Raw genomic sequence first — 22,924 nt, forward strand, 5'->3', positions numbered from 1 at the left:
CGACAGTTTCTTCTTTGATTCTGTACTCGGCGATCCGATCCGCGCCCAGCTTTCGCCGCGTGCATTCAAAAGCACTTTTGTATGTACGCAGCTAGAACAGATCGTTGCACCAAAGCTCGCTGCGTCTTCTATTCTGCCTACGTAGCGCCGGGTATACACACCCTATTACGCGCACTGCTTTGCTGATTTTTTTTTTCTCCAGTTAAACGCATTCTCGACTGCGTCATCGACACAAAACCATATCGAATCTATCACACATCCTGCGATTAAGTTTCTCATGCCACCATCTTTGCACGGCTATTTGCAACTCTTGTAAGCATATGGAAGAAACTTATTGATTTTATGGTCTAACAAATAATATTTTAATAAGCATCCTATTTTAATTATAAATTCAATGTAAGTTCTTTTATTTATTAAAACATATTAAAATCAACTCTCAAACAAACCTGAATCTCGGTTCAAACAATTCGTAACGAGATCATCAAACACATATGATCGACACTTCGTCTTTGACTGTGATCTAAAATGAGCATGCGTACACTTGGACTTGAGTAGAGCATGCCAGTCTACGCACTGTTTTTAATTTTCAACATTGGACTTGAATTTTCTTGTATCTCCTGGCACAGACCTGTTACGTACAACTAGCTGAGATTGAAATGCATGATCTTTTTTAGCTCATTCTATAAACCATTATTTCACCTTCACTTTGCAAAATGATAATGTTTAAGAAACATACAATATTATAGAGGTGAAAAATGCCTCGAAAACAATTCACATCGATACCTGCAGGGTGTCTTTTGAGAAATATCTATTGGTGTACAATACATGATAACGAACGAAGCTCAATATTCAATAGAGGGTAAAAAACATTTTGTAAGATCGACCTTGATACGAGGCAAGGGTATATCAAGCTTGTACGGTAGAATGAAGTCGAATAAAACGGGAAAAAGTTTATCGATTTACTCAAAAACCTTTTCATGGGGGGAAAAAATTCGAAGGCTCATACTTGAAATTCTTGTTGCATTAACGAGAAGATCATTTTTCCACAAATATGTTTATAAAGAAAGATTATTGAATAAATTAAAAACAATCTGAATAGTGTGCATATATATTTATCATAATTCAAATAGTTCCTTAACTATAGTATTTTATAAAAGTATATATTATCGTCTATTATTATATAAAGGGAAATATCGAGGTTCGTATCGAAACTAATCGAAAAGTTTATCTAAAAACGTTTATCATTCCATGAATTCTCATGAATCGATATCATACAATAAAATACAATCAATATGCGGGCATGAAGTACTCGTTCGTAAATTTATAATTTTCATATAATTAATCAGTCATTGCACGTGTATCTTTTTCGCCGCAGTAAAAATCCCGAGTTTTATTGGATATATTTACGAGCGTAACTGAATTCATAAGAGGGAACTCGACTGTAAAAATGCACGTGCAACTAGCTAATGGGCAAAATAAAAAAAATTGTTACATCGAAGCTAAGCGTTGAGCTTGGGAAATGAATGGAATTGTCATCGATTCATGGGCATGGAAGCATTAACCCGCCAGGCGCTGCAGGCATACGGACGGCAGCAAACGAAGCGATGGAAAATATGAAAGATCAAAACGCACTCGATCTATACGTACAATTCTCGTATACGAAAAAAAAAGATAGAAGTGAACATTAAATACGGATTGGATGGGAAATAATCGTCGACACTTTCGTTTAACAAGAAGCATAGATTGATACTGTCAGTGCAGCGCATTATTATTGTCAATGGGAGCAGTGCATCGACGCGCAGTCGCGTACACATATAGCATGTATAAAGTTCGCGAAAACACAATACACAAGTGCGCTCGCAGGCAGTGAGTGCAGTAGCTACACACATATATGTACTCGCTTACCAATACGTGTACTCATGCATGTACCAGTGTATAAGTGCACGTTATATATACGCACACACGACGATGTGGCGGAGCACATAAAGCTTGTACCGAGAGCAATTGTATAATATAATATGCCCGCGCACATACTTAGGTCGTACACTGCGCTCCAAGTATATACTACTAGCGACCCAAATTCAGACCATGTATGTGTGAATATTTATAGAAGATAAAGATTTTAATCGTAATTTATACATTGAATTGTTTTCAACGCGGTGAATAATATTCGCAGACTTTACAGCATATTGCTCTTCGCCGGTACGTTTTTTTCTTATGAATATATAAAAATGGAGCTTTTATTTCAAGTCTCGTTTCGATTCAATTTGATCAAAAGCATATTACCGAATAGCATGTTCTTTTAAGGAAAATATTCAAGCTTTTTTACCTTCATGTAAAAATGAAACTTCAAGACATTTTGTATCATTTTATCAAGTTTTCATACGTTTTATTTTAACGAGAGCCTATAAGCGATACTAGTTCATCGAGCACAATGATTCTTGTTCAATTTATGCCCTGTTACACTTGTTTTGTTAAATAACTATTCATCGAGTGGATCGGCAAGTTATAAACTCATGAAACCATTTATAATAAATTGAAATTAAACTTTACAGTAACCTTTATATCTGGGTGAAGGTCCATGCTTTACAAGAGTCATTCACCTCTCTATTGCCATAATAAAAAAATCCTCTTATTAAACTACAACGTGACTATTTTGGATAACAATTATTCTTTCCTAAAAACGAATTATTGACATAAAAAGTATCAAAAAAATTTATTTTTCGGCATATTTACAATCGGCCAAGATTTTGCGATCTTGATTGAAATTAAATATTTTCGTCGTCAAACTGTAATAAAATCATTGTCTCACGATCGTGATCCATGACTTTTTCCAGCACAATAAATTAAGAAGGGGTAAAAATATTTTGGCGCAGCAGTAGCTTGACATCATAAGCTCATGCTCATTTGCACGCAGCTCTTCTCCAAAACGTATGTGATCGTTACGTAACGGTTGCCGCAGCAAGACAATTTAATGGAGAACGCAAGCGGCAGACGATCCGGCCCAGATACGTTACTTACTGATGAAAATTTGCGCAAACTCACGTGGCCCTCGGTCTCTCTCTCTCTTTCTCTCTGTAGCTCGGGGATATGCATTTTATGTGTGCACGCTTAGATTCGGCTTTTCCACTAGCAGCATCTCGAAACAGAGAGAGAGAGAGAGACGTAAACGCGTTGTTCTACACGTGCGTGTTCATGCAAATAAGGAAACGCGATGTTTATCGCACTAGCCCTCGTTTTTTACTGCTATACTAAGGTTAAAATTTTGAGCTATTTTGGCAGTGTCTCTTTCACCGATCAGAAATTGTGCAGAATATCTCAAATTTATAAATGTCCGGCAACTTTTAACGCGAATTTGCTGTGCAGACGAATTATTCAAATCATTCAACTCTATTCAATTTAAATAATTTAGGATTTGAAGAATTTTAAAATTATTAGTATTATATAATATGGAAATTTGGTATCGTCTGCCGTTTAGTCCGAAAAAAGTTTACGTGGTAGACCGTATAATTTTTCATTTTATTCTGTAACATTTTTTCATAGTCTTTTATCTCTTAATAACGTTTATCACTATTTTAGAAAAAGACTACACTTTACGAGCTTCAATATTAAAATTAAAACTGAAATTCGTTAAAAAGCTTTATTGAGAATACTAAATTCAATTAGACTTTAAAAAAAATCAGTTGCATTAATAATGCGGAGAGAAATTCTTTTCCACATGGCTTTACTTATTTTGTTTGAATTTGATTATTTTTGTTAAAAAAATATTTTCAGCATTTAATAAAGAATACTATTAGACAAATAAAAAATCAAATTCACATAAATTTTTGTTAGGCTACAACTCATAAAAATGACTAAGAGATTCTTTTTGTAACTACGTCATGCTTCGTCTAGACAACAAATCCCAGAAGGCATATTAGATCCATATAGTATTATTGCAAATTATTCATAATATATTACGAGCTATTTATTTATTTTTTTCCCGGTTTTGTGGTTCGTCGAGTAAATTCCATTTTATCATCACGAATAAAAAGTATCAACCAAGTGACAATATTATGAGTTATAGTATTCAAGTTCACCGAATTCAATATTTGAGTTTCTATATTATAATAATGAAAAATATGACAAATTTCACATTGAAATTTAGATTTATAAAAAAGAAATAACTGATAATGAAAATATAAAACCCTGCAGGTATTAAATAAAACAATGGAGTGGGCCAAGCATAAAAGAAAAAATGCACCGACGAACAACAGGAAACTTTCAATGAATCTATTACCCAGTTAACAAGAAGACAACGCTGCAAATGCATTAAAATCTAAATTAGCACCAGTGTGTCCAGAGCTCTACCCTTCAACGACCCAGTTACCATACACACGCACGCCTCTGTACTCACGTGCAAAATAATTTTCATGCGAATCAGTTGAAACAATGTTTAGAATTGACATGGTAGTATTACTCATATAATATGATGAGAGGGAATGAGAAAGCCTCGGGGCTGCAGGCGCAAGCAAGTGCTCGTTTGGGTTATGCGCCAAAACGTATTAGTTATGATTATTTTGACGGACGATCCATTTTTAAAGCTTGATCAAAGTACACGAGCCCAGCATCAATCTCCTTTGGGGGACAATTCAATTTTTGTCGTCAATGTCAAGTCAAGGCTGCGTGTTAATTATTTCCGAGGGCCTGTGATTGTACTCCACATGCCAGAACTTTTCTTCACGGTCTTTTTTTGTTATGATCCTCTTTCTTACATTTATTCTTGAAAATTTGACGTACTTTTGAACGCATGAAATTTGTGTCGAATAATATATTAAATTAAAGCTATAATAAATCACTTTTTACCATCGTAAGTCATTTCATAAGATTGAAATTGAAAATAATAATTAAACATTTTAAAGATAATTGAAGTGAAAAGTAAATGTTTATATAATTTTTCTTTTGCAGATAGATAATGACGAAAAAACTACATTGAATTCAAAACAAGTATCATGAGAATGGTAGACTTAAATTTGCTTGGCGATTGATGAATTAGTTTAGCCACAAGCGAAACGGGTCCGATGCAATTATTTGATTCGCCTTAATGGCGTGAAAGTTAAAATGACAATAAAAAAATTGAAAAGATCATATTTAAGTACATCAATGGTTATAAATATCAATAATTGAATGACCTTGTAAGCTTATGGCGGGTTTCTCCTCCATTCAATTGTTTGAATATCTCGCAAATGTAATTTAATGAAGAATCTGCGAAGTGGCGTGTTATACCCAAGTGTTATTGAGCATAATCGCGTCGCAGACAGTTATATTTTTGGTTTTTTCATATATCTACGTTTAAGAAGCCATTTACTCTGGATAGGCAAGTATTTGATAATTTTTCTGATCCAGTCAAAATAAGCTACTAATTCGCTATGCGTAGTAACGATCTAATCATTTAGTAGTATCGGCCTTCGTTCCTATTCGAAGCCACCCTTTCTCATTAAGATACATACATTGGAAGGATAGGCAAAAAATTCTACAGAAGTACAGGGCGAGCGCGTACGAGTCTAGAATACGAGTTTTCTAACACTGACTTGAGCCCAGACTTTCGTATTCCTTCGGCAACGCCCCAACTTCGAAGCTTCCTCATTCCATAGTTTAGCCATTAAAAATCCGCTGAAGCTCTGCGAGTTTTATCCTATTTGAAGACTTTTTTTCGACTTTGTTTATAAAATTATTTCACGATAAGTAAGTTAGTATACCCCAACAATGTAAAGTTAATTTTTAATAACTTTCAAAAAGATTATCATTTCATTTTGTCTTCCTCAAGTAAAATACAAAGATGACGATTTTGAGGTAAATAATAAATGTGTATTTATTTTCAAAGTGAAGTTTTTAATGGTCATTTATACCTATAACGATAAGTCGGTAGGTGCCTGAGAGCAAGAAAAGCTAAATAAGTGGTCGTGCTTTCTCATTTTTGAGTAAATATAAATTAGACGTGTACTAAACGTGTAAAAAAGGTTCATTATGCGTAGATGCGATACTAAGGAGTCAACGCGCGGAGCTCCAACTGGCTACGTTTATCCTATGCGCGCGTTTATAGACAGGCAGCGGCATAAAAGACTATGCAGCCGCGCAGAGAACAGCAGCGCGTCAGACACGTTGTTGGAAGTATCGGGCGCGAGGTCGAGAGTGCATTGTCGTCTTCCCACACGTGACTCTGCTACTGCTGCTACTACTACAACTACTACTACAACTACTACTACTACTACTACTGCTGCTGCTGCTGCCAAGCCGCGGCAAGAGAACTGCCTGCAGTGCACCGCTAGGCTGCTACCAGTTGCCGCTGACACTGTCCGACACGAGCAGTGCGATCATTGCCCAACTTTCTTATAGCTTCCAGATAATCTTTTCAACTCAATTTATATTTTATAGGGAGTATGCCAGGCGGCCAGTCTTTGTGTCGAACTTTTTTCTATTTTTGTACAATATTACACAAGCACCGAAAGAACAACACTGCTTAATCATTAAACGTATTTTTCATTAATTTCCATGTAAATTAATCGTAATCATTAATCAACTTGAAACAACTAGCAGCAAAAATAAAGTCACATAAATAAACGAGGGTAAAAGAGAGAGAGAGAGTGAGTGAGAGTGAGTAATTTAGCCAATATTTTTTAAGTAGAATTCGGTTTTTAAATAAACCAGTACTTTTGATAATTTTGAGTACTTTTGGTAAGGAGAAAAAAAACTAGCAAAAAATTCAAATTAATTTCGTACATTGGTGTACACGAGCATCGTTGAATACATTCCAAAAGTAGATTTGTCTACGGCCGTACAACGTAAGTTTAGGGCCTCCGCATGTATAGCATGTTTACATGCATATCGCAATCAACCCTCGCAACGTTGCCAGAACACGAAATCATTTTAACTTTTTAAACACTTTTAATCATTGCAAATACGAGACTTGAATCAATCAACTGGGCTTATGAGATATTTATTTATTAAATTCGCGTCGTCATATGAATCGAATGAAAATGCATACGTTGTGTGCGTCGACCGGGTGAAATTTTAGTCATGTCAAACGAGAAACTAGATATTCGGGGGTTGTTGACCCAAGATAGTCACGCTGACGCGGTGTAACGCGCGCCTATACACATATGCAGCGCAGACCAGCCGAGTTCCTCCCCTCTGTTTATGTGCAGCGATTTTGTATACGCGAGCTAATACATACTCAACGAGCAATTGCTAGAAGCAAAAAGAGTAGCTGCAGACTCTCTTGTCGTACGATACGCTGTGTGTGTGTGTGTGTGTGTGCGAGCTTGTGTTCACCTCTGTATATGCATAAATTGTGCGTCGTACGTACACAGAGCAGAAGATCCGCTGCCGCTACTGGCGTACCGCCTCGTCGACGCACTCTTTTCTAATATATTATACTATAATAGGTCCGGGGTCGAGCGAGGGCACAACTACTACTGGGGGCTAGGTCGGCCACTGACCTTTATGCGGGCTATATGACCGTATATATGCGCGCGTACTTATCCCCTATGACGACGACGACGACCAAGACAATATATTTTTCGCGCTCGCATGCAAAAAGGGGCAGCAATAACTATGTATCGCATGGACGCAACGTCATAGTCAGCATCTGCAAATTCTCTCTCTCTCTATGAGTTTGTCTATTTCTGCAGACGCACATAGTACACACAGCATACCCTTCTATGTACGCGCAAATCTACTCTTGTAAACTACAATCTGTGTGCGTATACACGCACATATACACACTTTCACTAGCTGCACGCGCTCGAGTATTGCATGTATTTTTGGAATAGCTCTAGGAAAATATATTTTTGCACGAGCTTGCGTGTATTAGCTTGCTGGCATGAATTTTTCGAATTGTTACTTATGCTGCGTTGTCGTGTACTTTATGCTTTACTTCGGAACGGCACTTAGTTGGAAACGTAATCTTCGTCGCTCAAACATTTTGGCCAAAATCCTCATTTATTTATATAAAAGCGTTCGTTTTTATTTGAAAGGCTTTTTTCCCTATTTTTTTCCTGCATTTTCTAGCTGATATCTGCTCGACGCGCTGGATTCATTTTTATTCACAAAAAAGTATTCTCGAACATCTTATTACGTCATTCGAATAACAAGCATAAATTGCTTGGAACTTGACTATGTTATGTAACCAAGTGTAGTGGGTCTAAACATAATACATCGGGAGTTCAATTGAAGAAAGTGCATGTCACAAATAATGTTGCATTTAAATCTATTGATATGATTTTATGTCAATGAACTTCTGAGATTACTACATCTACACGCTTATCTGCACCTATTTACACACATTTTATTGAAAAAACAATATTGATAAAAGAAGATGATTCCCATAATATCTATTATCGGATTAAAATTTTATTTTACTTTGTTTAGAATAATTTTTTTCTGGCAATAACAAACGAATCAATATTGCATATATGAACTAATGGAAATGAAAAAGGAGATTGAAGTGAAAATAGACTAAGCACGAAAATGAAGTAGATTATAAAACCACGCATACATTTTCAAGGGGACACATAGTAAGAACTGCAACAGGGTTCAACGATCTCTCTGAAAGTTGTGTAAAAAGCCAGCTGTTCAAAGGGGTGGTGGAAAAAATTCTAGACAGAATGTTTTAGAAAAAAGACTTGATGAATGTTAAGCAGTTACCACAATCATGGTCTCAACAAGAAAGAAGGGATCCATAACTTTTTTCTCATGAATTCGTATAATTTATTAACAAAAAACTTTCAATAAATTACTACATTTTTTTAAAAGTAAGGATATAACTTTTTGAAGATCTTTTAGTTGTTCAAGATGAAGGATTAACTAATTCGTTGGATCAATAGATGAGTACGTGACGAATCACACGATGCGCCATTAATTTTATCGATGAAATACGAGCCGTTCTTGCAACAATTTAAGAATGAAATTTTTGCAAAAAAACGCAGGAAAAATCAAAAGAACATCGATTCATTTCATTTGATGTGAATAGAGCAACTACTTATTCATATGTATTCGATTACGCGATATTTGCAAAAGAGATGCTAATACGATAGCGCATGCAAACACATTTTTCATACCCTACTATATGACAAGAGCAACGATATTTTTGATACAAACGAGAATTGATGGGAATGAATGAAAAATGAATTGCTTGCCAAGGTCTAATAATGCGCCCAAACAATTCTTACTAAATTGAACAGATAAAGTGTTTACTTTTTCGCCTCGATATTAGCAGTTTATTCTCGATTCATAATGTTCAGTAATGATTATGATAAATTAACATGTGCATTTATGTACCTGTTTTTATGTATACATTATAATATACTGTTGTTAGTATCGTATAGCTTATATTACACATGTTAACTTTAATCTTTCCATGGAAAAAGACACCGAGTATAAAACATTGCAGAGCTAGCTCTTCATCTCGGGTTACATATTTTAAAGCAGTTCGCTCGTGTGATTGTACAAATAAAAAAAGAATATTTGTAATTAAAACGTATCATCGAGCTAGGGGGTTAAATTTCAACTCGGTCATTAGGAATTTGGAAATCAATATTTTTATACTTTTATTATAAACATCGGGGCAAATTTTCGTTACAAAAATAAATAGTAACACGATAAGTTCTAGAGATGTAGAATTTTTGAAATTGTACCTTAGTTTTTATTTTAATATGAAAAAAAGATGCAAGTAGAAGAGTCATCGTTTGGGATTTATTTATTAAATTATTGACATTTGTTACTTCATACACTTGAAGTAGTAAAGAAACTGTAACTCATTGTAAGGTATGCTATAACCTGTGCATTCGTGACTTACTTTCAATTCAAAAAATAAGAAGTAAATGTCGGAAGAATTGAAATGTATCGAAAATATAAATTATAGGTAAAAAATGGGGCAATAAGGCGGCAAAAGCGATTGACGTTTCCGTTGCAAAAGCATCGCTCGTCCATGGTCAGACAAAGACACATAAACACACGAAGCATGACTCGTTTGGTATTTTTTGTACGAGAGGATAAAAGGGAAATTGTTCTAGTTTGCGGTAATTTGGATTAAAGTCGCGCAGGTAAGTATGGCGTGTGCGCCGGATGCCACACGGGCTTGCAGCGCAGCAGCAGCAATGCGACCAACGAAACTAATAGCTGCGGTTTTAGTCATATTCGAGAATGCATCGCCCACATGCTCACGATATGCACGAGTATCGACAAATTCATGACTACTTTCTCGCGAGCACATGCATATTGCATTTATGTGGTGCACCGTGGGCTTGAATATAGCCCTACGCAGTCCGCAGAGCGAAGCTCCCCACCCACGCATCGATGGGTGCGCGGCTCTATCGCGCAGAGAAAGCTAATTGATGCGACGATGCAACGGAGAAGCGCAACTGCATCCTCCTTAATCATTGGCTCAACTTTGCTCACGTACCTGCGTATGCTCCGTTGTTCGCTGCTTCGTTCATTCAACGATATCGCATGGATATCGCGTCGGAATATCGGCGCACGAGATGCGGCCCGACGAATGCATCGATGCAGGATCGAGGCGACGAGAGCTGCAGGCGCGTATCGTTAAGGATGCATCCACGTGCTGCGCTCGGGCACATGGCTGCTGCACGAAGGCTCCCCGCGCACAAGCGATTCGATGTTGTCCGTGGACTGCGGAGCTGCACCGAGTACGAGTAACCGGGCGCAAGCTGCACACGCAACGACTTTCTGCTTCATCCGACGCGAGGTTCAATGCCGAGAGCCGCGGCGAGGTCAGCTGTTGCCGCGAGGACTTGACCCTTCGCCAGCGGCAGTTGCTGCGAGCGACCAAGCGTGCTCCTTATGCTTGCGCCGCGCACCGAGCTCGTGACCGCACTCGACCTCCTCGTCGTCTTCATCGTGCCTTCGTCTGCCTGATTCCTGCAGTTCTGTACCCTCTGTATGCGATGTGTATCAGTGACGTTCGATTGGCCGGCACTCGTCGCTACCACCCCGACTCGTCGTCGTCGTCGTTTTTACTCGCTCGTCCGCGTGGACGAATTACCACCGGCTACGACGGAACTGCAGCTCGCCTCTGCGGCGTTCGATGACTGGCTGATTTGCCAAAGAGCTTGCGACCTCCGCCGCTTCGGCTCTATCCGTACCATTTAACTTTATCTTTTTATTTTTTAAGCTTTCGGCAAAATATTTCAGAGAACTCTGAGGCAGGTTGACAAACACTTGTACTTTCAATTTTTTCAAAAATCTCCTTTATTTCATTCAACTTGTTATTATTTTTATTTAAAAAATAGATTGTTCACCATCGGTTCAACGGATAATTTATTGTTTTTTAGAGATTTAAAGTCTTGTTTTCTCGAGCTGTGCACCCTATTGGCATTTGCTCGCACTTGCTCTTCGCTGCGTAGTCGCGAGTACTTTTTGTTATCAATCGATGTTTCCACTTTTCTAAGGCCTCGTCAAAAAGCTCAAAAATGTATGTCACTGACTCTCTCGAGTCCATCACTTTGCCTGTCCTTTTTACATTTTCTCGCTCATAACTGGCATTCTTCATTCTTGTGAGTGTGCATCGAGGACCGAGTGTTAATTCGATGCGTCGGCCACTGCGAAATTACACCGATGTTTATGGAGAGCGATATACATATAGAAAGAGCTGCGGTTTTTACTTGGAGTCTAACCTCTGTTAGGCGAACGCCGATGAAAGCGAGTTAGCCGGCAGCACACGCTGGTAATGACGATGAGCCCGATCGAGTACACCACCAACAGCAAAAACTCGGTCGTGTAGCCGTGATTTTTGAAAAAACTCCCGATGCCCCGAGCAGCCGTGCTTATCACCTCGATGAAGGTCTCGCCGTTGAGGCGAGCATCGCCGCAACACTCGAAAGACATAGTCTTACTTACATATATCTATCGGCAGCTTATTGTATATATGCGCTTTAGCGGTTATATATGCTCAATATAGCTATATATGACGTATAACGAGACAACGACTCTGCATGATTTCAGACGCGACGGGCTACTATGGTTAAAAAGTAATCTTCGAAACCCGACTACCGACTAAATACGTCTATCTAAATGCGGTATATACGCATTTAACATCATCATTTGTCTTTTGTAGCCTGAACAGTGAGCTAAGCCTTCTTCCTCTCGACTTTACATTTTTTTACGCGAGGGTAAAATGATCAAAGTTGAACGAAATTTCAAATCCATTCAATATGATTGAAAAACTCCTTTTTTTTATTTTTTACAAAAAGCCTTATTTTTACTTTCAACTTAATAATAACAATGACATCACTTTACCAATTTGATTATAATCATAATGAGATACATACTATATATACATTTTCAATGAAGGTAAAATACCAGAAACTTTGGTTTACTTAGACTCATCGTGCAAGTTATATTTTGTTTTGAGTTTGTCTATTTCTTCCATTTTTTTATCAACATCCACTCTTTTAAATGCTTTATTACTTTGATAGTACAGAACTACCAAATATCTGTTACAGACATTGAAACCGCTGAGATGATCACAGGCATTTTTTGCATCAAAAATATCTTCATAAACAACAAATGCAGTTCCTCTAGTTTCTGCTGTATTACCACTAAAAATGAAATGACAAAGATTAATTTACATGATTGAATATTTTATCATATCAAATTCATAAGTTTAAAAGATTATTTGCACTTACACTCTAATTTGTCTAATGGCTCCGTACTTTCCAAATATGTCATACATTTCTTCAGCTGTAATTTTGTATGGTAAATTTCTAATGTAGAGAGTCCTGTTTACTTCTGGTGGAAGCCTCACCTGCAATATAAAAAAATTTTATATAAACAAAGTCAGTAAAGTTAAAGTTATCAGTAAAGGCATATACACTAGGGCAGGTTGTTTTTAGAAAGTATTTGCTCAGATGCACTATAATTAAGTAATTCCAAATATATACTTTTGGATTTACTACAACAAGAAAAGCTGATGATAAACTAATTTTATGATATATACATTGACATTCTTCATAACAAATGTGATATTAATGAATTTTGAGTTACACAGATAAATTTTTAATTAAATAAACACAAATGTTAACATTAACAGATTATTCTATATTAACTGCTATTATTGCATTGTAACTAAATCATTAAGATTTTGAGAAAGCTATAAGGAAATCTAGAAAATAACTCCAAATTTATTACAACTAGGTCTTACTTAAAAGTATAGTTAAAGTAATAGTTAAATTACTGACTAATTTAATAACATTAGTTAAAATATTTTCAATTTTACTTCATTGATGACAAAGTATAGAATAATGAATTTCAAACTACTTGCTAATTATATTTGTTAGTTATTAATTACTACTTAATATTAACTTATGAATGATTAGATAAAACATTTAACTCAATGAAGAACTAAAGAGAAAATTGATAAAAATGTATCAAAAATTCATAACTCTCAGAAAACTTTGTCAACAATAAAATATAATAATGTATTGACCGAATATTTTTGAGGTTAAGTTCAAAAAAAATAATTGGATTGTTTAATACTTACATTTGCACGACGTTGCAATACTGCCATAGCCATTTTGAAGTAAAAGATTATTGAAACAAGTTCAAACGGAAAGTTAATGTTTTTTGACTTTATAGTCCGCAATAAGCACGAATGACAACTATGAAAACAAGCTTGCCACTGCACGCTAAATTTCAAATGACTACCTACACGTAATATATATGCGTTCTGCGGTCTGCTACAAGGAACAAGCTATCAACTACAATGCTTGACTGACGGGCGACTGCAGCCTGGCAGAAACAAAACAAGCGCTATCTGTGGGCCATCTTAAGTAACTATTCGTCTATGTGGGCATGCTATGTAGAAAACCGCGAAGATATAAATTTTTTTTTGATAAAGTAGTCAGTTTAAGGCTTTGATGCATTGAATAAATAATATTGCATTGAAAAACTATTTTTTAATCTATCATAATAATCATAATAATCAATGATGTCGTTACATTCCTAAAATACTAATATTTTGGTAGCAGTATTAACAAGAGACTTTTTAATTTCCAAATTATATCTAGGTTGTAAATAGTAATTTAATAATTAAGACTTATCGCCTATAAAATAATATGAAAGAAAACGTAAAATGTATTGGCGGTCCAATTATATAGATTTACATATTTTTACATTATATTCCAGTTCATAATTTATAATATTTTAACTTTTATTTTTAATCTTTTTTATATACTTTTTCTGTTGGGGTCTCCGGGTACAATTTCGAGCATAAATAAATTTTGGCACACATCAGAAACGATTTCGCAAAATTTTGGGTTTTTGTTCAGCTTGAGTGTCCGACTTTTAAAATTTGTTATTGCATTGTGAATGAAAAAAATTTAGGAATTTTGTAAGTATCAACAAGAAAAGATAGTTAAATTTATCAAAATTAGTCATTTATAAATTAAAGTAGTAAATTAAAACGTAGCATATTTACAGATTGCAGTAAAATATATATAATTTATTTGTCCATTACAAAACATGTGCAAGCAACTTGTACAAAAAAAGTGGCGTAGATTTTAAGAAAATTCAAAAGTATTAAAAATTAAATGTTTAGCAAAACTACAAATGTAAAAAAAAAACAATTTTTCGTCATCCTGAACTCTTTTTTAAAAGTTTTGATAGAAAATATTTTCATAATGCCACATGATGCAAAGTTATTGTAGAAATTATAATTAAATTTGCTATCAATTGTTGAACTAATGTTACATGATAGCATAGTATACTTGAAAGTATATAGTACTGACTACTAAGCGCCTGAAAATGTCTCACCATCATTTCAGTATTCCAACTGATGTTAAAATCACCAAACAATTTTAATAATTTGAAATAATTCATTACATTTGTTTTTATGATTAATTTTATTTATGTATTTGTTTGTGTCTTATATTTTAGTAAAGTGTACAAAATTGTTATACGTTATACATTCATTTGTGTGTAAAATTATTGCTTCAGTAGATTTCGATAAAGTAGCAAATCATGAACCTAATATACAAAAATGACAAAAATTCATTTTGCAGTATGTCATTGATAGTATAAATATATTTTTCCAATGTTTACTGAAGTTTATTTTGCCTAATTTTTATTTTGACTTACATTTTTGTCAATAAAGTTTTATACATGTTATAAAAAATAGATAATTTTTAGAAATAAAATCATCACTTATTATTCTAAACTCATGCATATACTCATACAATAACATCTATTATCAAACATTATGAATATAGGATTTCATTGCAGTTTAGAAAGTTTAAAATAAACCATACTACATAATTTACATAACAATACAAGTGCTGCAGATACTGTACAAACTATGAATATCTCATACCATTTTGAATGTACTATCACACCATAAAAAGTAAAACAACAAAAATAATATTATCTTTCATTAATGAGATATTATTAACGCAAATCCTATTATTGCATACAATGATTTCTTTGTCTCTATGAAATAGAAAACGGAACAATAATCATTACAATCATAATTATAACTTCTAGAACTCTTTAAACTTTTTTTTGTTTTATAAATGCTTGATATACAGCAAATTCTTTCTTTTCTTTCTCTAGATTCCGATTTTCATAGTCTAACCTGTGACGTATTATTCTTTCAACAATTTTTTCAGTTGTCATATCATTACCACTATCTAATGATTTGAATTTATTCATTTGCTTTGGTATTTCATAAGGATCTGAACCATCTTCACATGGCATTATTGAAGTTTGCCCATGACACACAACGGATACATTGAAATGTTCCATTAGATCTTTAGTAACTTCATAAGGAGCCCCTATCACAACTTCATTTACATATTTACAAGCTAATACACTAAGAACTCGTTCATGTAAATTCATTATCGGATAGTTTCCGCACTTATATCGATTGATTGCTGGATCCGTATGCAATCCAACAATCAAATAGTCGCCTTCTTTTTTAGCAACTTCCAAAAAATCTAAGTGACCCACATGGAACAGATCAAAGGCACCAGCTACATAAACTATTTTATCACCCAACTGAGGACTTTTTCCATCACTAAATTGAATGATTTTTTGAGTAGTTGGTAAAAATTGAGAACACCCCGTCCATGGACTTCGTGCTTGCCTATCTTGTCCCATACTTGTACTTGGTTCTTTATCCATACTATACTCACTGTCTCCTTGTTTAAAATGTTGTCTTGTCATTAATAACATTCTGCCTACTAAATCTGTTGTTGACACCCCAGCTGTGCGCTTTACTTCTTTGTAACGATTAGCTGCTTTTACAAGATGATAGGTATCAACACCATCTGCTGTCATGGTAATATCATCGCCATGAACACAAAAATCACAATCATATTTATCTAGAGTTTCTAAAGTGGTAACATAAGGAGCACCCTCAACAACTTCATCTACCCATTTAATTCCACGAACCATTTTGTATCTTTCCTCTTGAGTGAAAACAGGTGGCCCTTTATGCTTTGTAATTTCTTCATCAGTGTGAACTCCTACTACTAGGTGATCACCTAAGGCTTTCGCTTGGCGCAATGAATTAGCATGGCCAAAATGTACCATGTCATAGCAGCCATCACACCAAACTCTTATTTCTTTCTGTTGTTCAGACATATTGAATAAGTATCAACTAGCACAGGAATTTGAGTGAATTTTAAGATCTTGAGTTATCATACAGTCAAGTTGTGTACCTCTGTAAAAACAAAATTTGATAATTAACATGATGATAAATACATTAAAATGTTGTAATATAATAAATTTAATATGCTTGAGGTATGTTTCAATGGTTTGATTAGCAAGCAGTGATTTTTCTCAATGAGTATAATGTACTAACTTAAACAATTTGATATAAATATGAACTGTTCTAATCGCATACACTCAACATTTAACAAGCACTAGTAGGTACTCCTAATACCTCCAGAATACGGATTCGTATTTTAAACACCACACCCACGAGCCGAAGTATCTTAATGCGGAAAAATACTAGAATGTTTTATCATCAATGTCAGAAAATAAAAACTGGCAAATTTGCGAAACACGACATGAATTTGTAAGCAGTTGATTACATACATACCATGAAGGTGATAATCTGTGACCCTGACAAACTCGTGCGGTAGTCATTCGAATTGACGTTCTGTCAAGACTCATTAAATGTAACTCATATATATGCACATATATACGTGTACCGAGTACGAAATAGAGGCGCACACACTACAAACTATGCGTTTCCACGACAGCGATTACCGTACACGTATATATAGGTACATTAGTAATCTGAATGACATCACGCCATCAACCCGTGATGGCTATTATAGTCGGAATTTGATCTTTTCGCGCTGCCGCGAGGGCCGCCCCATCACATCATCATCGACTTTATTGCCTGAGCGCAAGCGCGTTTGTCTTATCGGAAGTCTAATGCGCTCCGCGAGCAGTGTTGTGAAAAGGCTAGGCAAAAGTGTCCGACGCTTGCGCACTGATCGAAGCAGAAAACGGAGCATGTCGTTTGCCAACTTAAGAACTGCGCGCTGATTTAAACTGTACTCTGCACACATTAATAATAAGATATCAATGAAGATATATCATGTATACAAAAAATTTGTAAAATATATTTTTTTTCACAGTATATAGAAATGACATTATTGCTTGACAAGTTATTAAACAAAATACTCCTCCATTTCATGTTTTTTTTTTGGTTTATTTATTTTCGTCTAATAGTCGGTACATGATTGTCTGGGAGAACGTTGTTAAATGTATATTAAAATGATTCGGTTGTAGATATAATATATAAATGTCTGCAAACTGTTTGGAATGATCGTTGAAAAAAAGTAGTCGAATTTCTTAGGAAATGATGCGAGCGCGTATGCCGCGGCGAGCCGTACGTGTATCTGCGAGCCGCCGCTCAAGACGCGATTCCTGAGAGGCGACTCGCAAGCAGCTTGAATTTTCGCGAAACGTTCATACAGCCCGAGCATATGATTTTCCCGAATTGAGATGCAACAAAAAGTCGGCGATTGTATTTGCTCATGTCAATCAGTTGGATAAAATATTCGCACAGTGAACATCGACTGTTCAGCGTGCTGACTTATTCCTTTAACTTGTCATTTAGTTTTATTAATTGTTCTTTTTATAACGTTCACGTTCACGATCATGGGTAGAAAAAGAAATTCCTCGTCAAATAATTCCGGTAGAAATCAGTGGAAAATTTGGTACAAGGATTGGTTAATACCATGCACTAGCAATGCCAATAAAGCTTTTTGTTCGGTGTGTGATAATAAAGAGCTCACTTATAAAAAAAGTGTCGTAGAAGACCACATAAAATCTGATCAGCATTTTAATTCACTAAATCAAAATAATGAACATTACATCGAGCTCCAAAGAAAAACGGCTAGTGTAGAATTGAAACTGTGCGGACTACTCGTGGAACATAATTTGCCGAAGTTACTTTATTCTACGTTCATTCCACTCATTAAGAATGAAATTGATGATTCGGAAATCGTGAAAAACATGAAATTAGATCGACATCGATCAGGCGAAATTATACAACGAGTGTTAGCTGTGTCTCATAAAAAATACCTACAAAATATTTTAAAAAGTGATAAATTTTCCATAATCGTCGATGAAACAACAGACGTCTCATCTGTGCACAGTCTAGGTATAGTCGTGCGTTATGTGGATCCTAGTAACAATAAAATCATGGAAATTCTGTGGGATTTTATATGTGTTTACGACAAACCCGGAACGATCGCAACAGCTGAACACATGGAAAATTTAATTGTTAATTCTTTCCTTGACGCCGAAATCCCTCTTACAAATATAACTGCGTTCTGTGCCGATACCTGCAACCTAATGATGGGTGAGCACGATTCGGTTGCCTCGAGATTAAAAAAACGACTACCGCATATTTTTATTAATCCGTGCAACTGCCACATTCAGCATTTGTGTACTAAATATGCTTATGAAAAGTTGAATTTTGATAGCATAAAATTAATGTCTTCCATTACTACCTATATTCGAGCAAGTCCAAAACGATTGAAGATGTGGGAGGGTGTACAAAGAGCTTCTCAAGTAACGCCGATGTTACCCTTATATCCATGTCCGACACGATGGCTAACAGTTTATAATTCTGTACGTTATATTCTTAGCAGATGGACTGCGCTCCTAGAATTTTTCGACAAACAATCAAAAATCACGCCATGCCCAAAATATGCATCTGAAATTAACGAATCATTGATGCAGTCAGAAGTTTTCGTGACGTTACAGTTTTTAGAATTTATTTTAGAAAAATTCAACGTCGCTAATGCAACTTTACAGTCGGTTCAGCCTATAATTGGGGAAAACAGTAGCTTGATTAGAAATTTATTATCAAGTATTTTTGAACTATTTATTAACAAAGATTATATAAATAACAATCAAGAAAACCTGAAAAATATCGATCCGCATAACGAATCTGAGTGGTTGCATTTAAATTGCATCGATATAGGAAAGTTTACGCACGACTCGTTATTTGTTGATGTGATAGTGGAAGAAGAACTTGACCGACGTGTTCTATTGAAATCTTTTCGAGCTTTTTTAATTGAAGCGTGTCTCCAATTGCAAACTAGACTTGATCTCGAGGAGAAGATTACGGTAAAAGTGTCATATTTTCATCCCACCAATGTTATGAGCAGTGAATTTCACAGAACCAACCCCACGTTAGATGCGGCGATAGATTGTTGTCCGATTTTATATTCCGAAATCGAAAGAAACAACATCAATGAGCAGTGGAAACTGCTTTTGGAATGGAGTGATTATATCGACGAAGAAATTCTCATGGAGGAGCAAGCAGACGTGTTTTGGCTGAAAATTTTAAATTGCTATCATGAAAATAAGCAAATATTCAGAGAGCTTGCAAACTTTGCTCTGACTTTCTTTGTAACTATTGCCAATTCCAACGCGAGTGTCGAGCGGATGTGGAGCAAACTTAATTTGATAAAAACTGCGAGCACCAATAGGCTCAGTTTTATTAATTTACAGTCAGAATTATTTGCTTCTGAACTAATAAAAATTCAAGGTGGCATCCTCAATTTTCAGCCGTCTGACGAAATGCTTAAAGAGGTCCGAGAAATTAAATCTAGGTATAAAACCAATCCAGACATCGCTAAACTAGAAAATATGATTGCCTCTGACTATTTTGGCTTTTCCCCGGAACACGTGAAAAAATGCAAATTAGACGATGTACACTACAGCAGGCGTAAAGTCAAGTACATTGATAAGCAGAAATTACAGAAAAATAACGGTACTCTTGCTGAAGGTATACTAACTTCTATAAACTCGGAAAAACTCTTATATTCACTATTATGCGTTTGTATGCAAAAATCCCGGTTGATACAGACCAGGCCCTATTTATTCGCTTTCAGTTATAAAACAGCGCGGGTTCTTGGCGCAGAGCGCCGGGATTCACGCTTCGCACGTGCAACGGTGAACTATGTAAAAAAATGTCAATATCAGATTGTAATTTTCCTTAAAATGTATGTTTCTCGATCACTTTCTATTTTCTCTAGCTTTATTGTTCAATCATAATATGGAATGCGATGAAAATAACGAGACTGTGAACTTTCCATCGAGTGTTACAAGTACGTTCATAATTTTTATTCAACGATTTCAATTTATTATTTATTTAAATTATTTCTATACTCAACTCAGATTTAGAAGAACAAGTACATAGTTCACTGAACTTTTTCATGCTCGAAAACGGTTGTAATGACAACAATGATATCGAAGCTAATGATTCGAATTCAAGCGAAGTACCGGCTATTATACACACGATTGAGAAAGATCGAGAAAATTTAAGCAATCACGAAAATTCAGCGATTTTCGAAATGGATGAATCCAATGAATGTGTAATAATGCCCAAACGTCCCAAGCTCGTATGTATTTTTATAATGAACATTGCAATATTAATAAACAATTTTCGTTCGTTGACAAATTTTTCGTTTCAGGAATCTGTGGAAGAAATTGTTACGGCAACTACAGTTTCCGAAGTACCGATAAAACGAAATTCAGTCGTTGATAATAAAAAACGTCTACAAATTCAAAACGGCCGCTCTATCTCAAGGAATGAAAAATCTAAAAAGGTATACATTTGTCATAAGAATAAATTAATTACTATTAGCGAATTATACAATAAAAATATTTTTAAAAATGTTATCAGATGGAGCCTCTATATATGAAAGGAATGGAAGTAGCGTGTTTTAGTTGTAAAAAAAGATCAATTAATTGTCGGTATTGTGATTGGTGCAAAACTGCATTTCCTAAAAATATACATTTAAAAAGATCTACATCCACGCCATTGCAGCCACTTCAAACTAAGGATCTTGTGTTGTCGTCATCGCCAAGGTATATCATTATTTTTATCTCATATGGTAATTATAATTTCATATTCGTACTACGTACAGAGTCTCTTGCGTAAGAGCCCATAAAAGTACAGTGGACAGATGAGTGACACGGCGATACGACTCCCCATGGCTAATTGCAGCCCATAGCGGAATTGATAAGTGCTCAATACTGAAGTGTGCAAGTGCTGCGGCAATTGTTTATACGTTAATACCTGGTGAAGATAGTGCTAATCGTCTACTGCTGATCGGCATGACCTTCCAGTTTATAAAAATAGATCTCGAGCAGAAAATCGAAGTAGTTGACGATAACGCAATTATGCAGCATATTGTAGATCGAAATCTAAGGAAATAAGGTGACAGCCCGCCGGTGGGTCCGTTTACCCTCAGGCTCTGATCTCGGTACTGATCTTACCTGTCCTCCTCACTTCATCATTTTTCACCTTCTGCCCCGTTCTTAGTTCTCTATGGTCGTCATCGTTCAACAAGTGAATTATGACCCGCAAGTCGTTGCTCGTAATTCACGCGACGATCGCCGATATCTCGTTAATCGGTTTGTTAAGAATCGCTTTGTCCCATCGAGCACGAGCTACATTTATTTTTTCCTTTTCAATTGTATGAGTCGTTTTTTCTCTCAATTTCAAATCTTGTCCACATTGTTAGAATTCGAAATCCCATTAACGTCGGGTATCCTCTATTCATCCCTTAGATTTAGCAAATAATTTACAACTTATAATTAAAATATCTTTAATTTTTTTCAGAGAATTAATTTCAACAATGCCAACTGTTTTATTTGAAAATGGGTTGTACGACGACATAGAATACTACATGCACGACTTCACAGATTCCCTCACCATTGGACAATATAAAACACCCTTGCACCCGATATTACCGACATACGGATTTTATTTATTATCTACACCCTTTTTATCGCTAAAATCACCAAGATGGATTTTTGGAGAAGTGATTAATTGTTACGCCAAGATTAAGTCAGTGAAGTGGAAGGACGCGATTTTTATAACTACGGAAATGAGCACGTCCATATTAAGTCATGCCACCGATTACAGTCAAGATTGGCTGATGTACAATCTGAAAGAGGAAGATTTGAAACGATATGTGTTTTTTCCATACTTAGAGAACTCCCATTGGACTCTATACGTCGTTGATATCGCTAAAAAAAAATTGATTCACCTTGACCCTTTGTATTACGAAGAGACGCTACAAGATTTTTCTCCTCGTACAATACGAGCGCATCGAAATTTTCAATTATATTTGGAAAGAAGTCGACTTCGTGGCCAAAATTTTCTCAATACTATATCGTGGGAAGTGTCGACCATTGGGCAAGAATTCAAAGAGCAAGAAGATGGTTATAGTTGCGGGGCATTCATAATGTATTTTATGAATACTTTAGGGAAAAACAAAGAGTTTGATGCTTCATTCGAGCCAAACAGTTTTCGAAATGAAATTGCCCGAGCTTTGATCAAATCTAGCTCTTCCATGACAAATACCTGCTTGTATTGTTTTCAAACCCG

General features: G+C 35.6%; 2 protein-coding genes across 5 annotated transcripts; both read right to left on the bottom strand.

Annotated features, from left to right (window-relative positions):
• Nucleotides 1-12,210: 12,210 nt before the first annotated feature.
• Nucleotides 12,211-13,773, bottom strand: LOC106655148 (splicing factor 3B subunit 6-like protein). The gene is made up of 3 exons (XM_014375369.2): nt 13,538-13,773; nt 12,684-12,802; nt 12,211-12,596 (listed from the first exon to the last, which is right to left on the bottom strand). The coding sequence occupies exons 1-3, from the start codon at nt 13,568-13,570 to the stop codon at nt 12,371-12,373; spliced, it is 378 nt and encodes a 125-aa protein (XP_014230855.1). The 5' UTR covers nt 13,571-13,773; the 3' UTR covers nt 12,211-12,370.
• A 1,105-nt stretch (nt 13,774-14,878) lies between these two features.
• Nucleotides 14,879-17,371, bottom strand: LOC106655100 (ethanolamine-phosphate cytidylyltransferase). Of its 4 annotated transcripts, none has more exons than XM_014375312.2 (2): nt 17,096-17,371; nt 14,879-16,714 (listed from the first exon to the last, which is right to left on the bottom strand). In XM_014375312.2, exon 2 carries the CDS (start codon nt 16,633-16,635, stop codon nt 15,541-15,543), a length of 1,095 nt encoding a protein of 364 aa, XP_014230798.1. In that variant the 5' UTR covers nt 16,636-16,714; nt 17,096-17,371; the 3' UTR covers nt 14,879-15,540. The 4 variants fall into 4 exon arrangements, with proteins under 4 accessions (XP_014230798.1, XP_014230801.1, XP_014230799.1 ...); XM_014375315.2 differs by having other exon boundaries at nt 17,092-17,371; XM_014375313.2 differs by lacking the exon at nt 17,096-17,371 and adding an exon at nt 16,937-17,054.
• Between the last annotated feature and the right edge of the window lie 5,553 nt (nt 17,372-22,924).

This window comes from Trichogramma pretiosum, unplaced genomic scaffold (genome assembly GCF_000599845.2).
Source record: "Trichogramma pretiosum strain Unisexual culture from Peru unplaced genomic scaffold, Tpre_2.0 scaffold99, whole genome shotgun sequence".
Taxonomy (NCBI): domain Eukaryota; kingdom Metazoa; phylum Arthropoda; class Insecta; order Hymenoptera; family Trichogrammatidae; genus Trichogramma; species Trichogramma pretiosum.

What these genes read in the sequence shown, in the direction of transcription:
- LOC106655148 (XM_014375369.2), bottom strand. Translation starts at nt 13,570, where the DNA reads ATGGCTATGGCAGTATTGCAACGTCGTGCAAAT. An exon ending in TATTGCAACGTCGTGCAAAT is followed by an intron (nt 12,803 to 13,537) that starts GTAAGTATTAAA and finishes TTTATATTGCAG; the next exon opens with GTGAGGCTTCCACCAGAAGT. An exon ending in GCCATTAGACAAATTAGAGT is followed by an intron (nt 12,597 to 12,683) that starts GTAAGTGCAAAT and finishes TTTCATTTTTAG; the next exon opens with TGGTAATACAGCAGAAACTA.
- LOC106655100 (XM_014375312.2), bottom strand. Translation starts at nt 16,635, where the DNA reads ATGTCTGAACAACAGAAAGAAATAAGAGTTTGGTGTGATGGCTGCTAT.